At 38.2% G+C, this 2,502-nt stretch overlaps 1 protein-coding gene across 2 annotated transcripts in view; it reads left to right on the top strand.

The window, feature by feature from the left end:
* si:ch73-390b10.2 (Golgi pH regulator) overlaps positions 1–2,502 on the top strand; it is a 10,289-nt gene that overhangs the window by 4,321 nt on the left and 3,466 nt on the right. For both annotated transcript variants that reach the window (XM_016232561.1, XM_016232562.1), the window contains exons 9-13: positions 106–194; positions 438–530; positions 627–722; positions 1,991–2,080; positions 2,319–2,384. In XM_016232561.1, coding sequence (XP_016088047.1) covers positions 106–194; positions 438–530; positions 627–722; positions 1,991–2,080; positions 2,319–2,384 — 434 coding nt within the window. The remainder of the gene's footprint in view (positions 1–105; positions 195–437; positions 531–626; positions 723–1,990; positions 2,081–2,318; positions 2,385–2,502) is intronic.

Below are 2,502 nucleotides of genomic sequence, written 5' to 3'. Positions count from 1 at the left end.
GGGGGGGATTGTGATGCACTAGTTTAGGACCACAGGCTCAAAGTTTGATTGCTGTGACTTGTGGATCTTCTGAGGGATGTTTGTTTCTTAACTCTGGCACTGCAGATCTTTCTGTGATCCAGCAGGAAGTGGATGCTCTGGAGGAACTCAGTAGACAGCTTTTCCTGGAGACCGTCGACCTGCAAGCCACCAAGGTATTTAACAAATGAAATTTTGAAATTATAATTAGTTTTGTTTCTATATACAGGGATCCCATGCTCATGTAAAACCTGGAAGTAAGCAATTGTAGTTAATGTAGCTTTTTTCTTTTCTTTAAAATATCCAGTAATCACAGGACAGTCATGGAAATTCTTTGGTCAAAATGTGTGGAAATCCTTTATATAAATACAAGTAAATATTATAAACACTATAATGATCTTATATCTCTGTATCCCAAGGAACGCATAGAGTACTCAAAAACATTTCAAGGGAAATACTTCAACTTCTTAGGGTATTTCTTCTCCATCTACTGTGTGTGGAAAATATTCATGGTATGAATTGTTTTTGCTCATTTTGTTTGCCATGTATTATAAAACATTGTAAGAATGTGTCTTAATCAGTGACATACTCTAATGTATTCTTTTTAGGCCACTATAAACATAGTGTTTGACCGTGTGGGGAAGACTGACCCAGTGACAAGAGGAATCGAGATCACAGTCAACTATCTCGGCATTCAGTTTGATGTATGTTATCGTCAGCTTAAGCTGCTTTATACATTTTGGCTAACTAAATCTCTTTTAAAGTTCCCCATTAGACTCTTGTGAGTCCTAATATATTATTTTTCTGCAAAGTTCAAACAGCGTTAAATAGAAATTAGGGTTGGGCCGATGTTAAGCCATCACAATGTTAAGTTGACATCGTGATCCCCCCCGCAATCCGCCACATCGCAGTTCCGTGTTCGGAAAGGAAATGAAGTGTACTACGGAAACCCTAAAGGGAATAAATAGCCTACGAGATGGGAAGATAAAAAAAAATATTTCAATTCTTTTTCTCGCAATTATATCAATGGGTAAGTATAGGCGACTGTATATAAATTGTAGGCAGCAGGGAGCCGCTATTGAAACCGCTTTCGATTGCGCTCTCTTATTTTACTTTAACTTTCATTTTTGAGATTCGCGATCACAAGGACTCTATACTATGGAGCGGCAGTACTTACCACACATTTGACAAGATTAGATGTGTGTCATTGGTGCTCAGGATCTGCAAATCATTCGCCATCGTCCTATCAGACATTTCTCCTTACTCTGTGTATGTGGTAAGTGAACTTTCATGTACTGTAATGCAACAGGCTACTGCTAGCAAGCGGCTAACCTTTTAGTGGCTCCTATAACGAGTTATTTGTTTCACGCTTCGGGCACACGACCCCTCCCCCTCAATGTCATCGTCCAACACGATGTTTCACTGTAGACATCGTCCGATGCCAATTTGGTAGACATCGCCCAATCCTAATAGAATATATACATAGAATAGGATATATATATGTATATATATATAACTATATTTATATAACTGTAGACAGATCAGATGTTAGTACTGCGGTGTCACAGCAGGATAAATTACCATACCAGTTGTTTGTTTACTTATTTAATGAGAGTAGATTTTTTTTTTTAATGATTACATTAGTTAGTCCACACTCGTGTAAGTAATTGTTGTGTATCTACTCTAATCTACTCTTTAAACTCATGACTGTGGTTGTATATGCATGCTGTGATTGTGTGTGCTGTGTCAGCTGACATTTACTGCTTTGGTTGGCAGTTAATTGTTCCCCAGCCTGTTAAATGACGGTTTAATCTTTCCCCATGAGGAGGTAATGATTCAGCCTCTTAAATATGTAATCTGGGTCCGGCTTCATTCTTGCTCACTACTGAAATTGCAAATGCTGCTCATCCCCTTCTAATGGATAAAGCCTTGTTTATGTGCAGCAGAACTTAATCCTTTGTTTTTACCACAGGTCAAGTTCTGGTCTCAGCACATTTCCTTTATCCTGGTGGGAATCATCATAGTCACGTCAATACGAGGCCTTTTAATCACACTCACCAAGGTAATGACGGATGAACATGTTTTTTTCTCATTCAGTCTTCTCATTTAAGGGGAAATGGTCATATATTACTGAAGATGTGCGTGGGTGTGTTGGTTCAGCCATTGTAGAGGGAGGAGATTATTTCCTTGAGCAACTGCAACATGGTCTTGCCCAAATTCAGTTTCTGAGAAGCATTAATGATGTTTAAAGCTCATAAAAAGCAGTTTTGGTTTGGTATCACTTTATGTTTTGTTCACAGTTTTTCTACGCCATCTCCAGCAGCAAGTCCTCCAATGTCATTGTGCTTGTCCTGGCTCAGATCATGGTGAGACATAATATTAAAAAAGCACTGTTTTAGTAGGACTGCTTTTAATTTAATTAAATGTTCATTTAAGACATTCATATATCAGCAAAAGTTGGGCCATTATTTGTATGTCATAGTC

This window comes from Sinocyclocheilus grahami, unplaced genomic scaffold (genome assembly GCF_001515645.1).
Source record: "Sinocyclocheilus grahami isolate Dianchi unplaced genomic scaffold, SAMN03320097.WGS_v1.1 scaffold413.1, whole genome shotgun sequence".
Lineage (NCBI taxonomy): Eukaryota > Metazoa > Chordata > Actinopteri > Cypriniformes > Cyprinidae > Sinocyclocheilus > Sinocyclocheilus grahami.
Note: the sequence above shows the minus strand (reverse complement) of the source record. Positions and strands in the feature narration are given on the sequence as shown.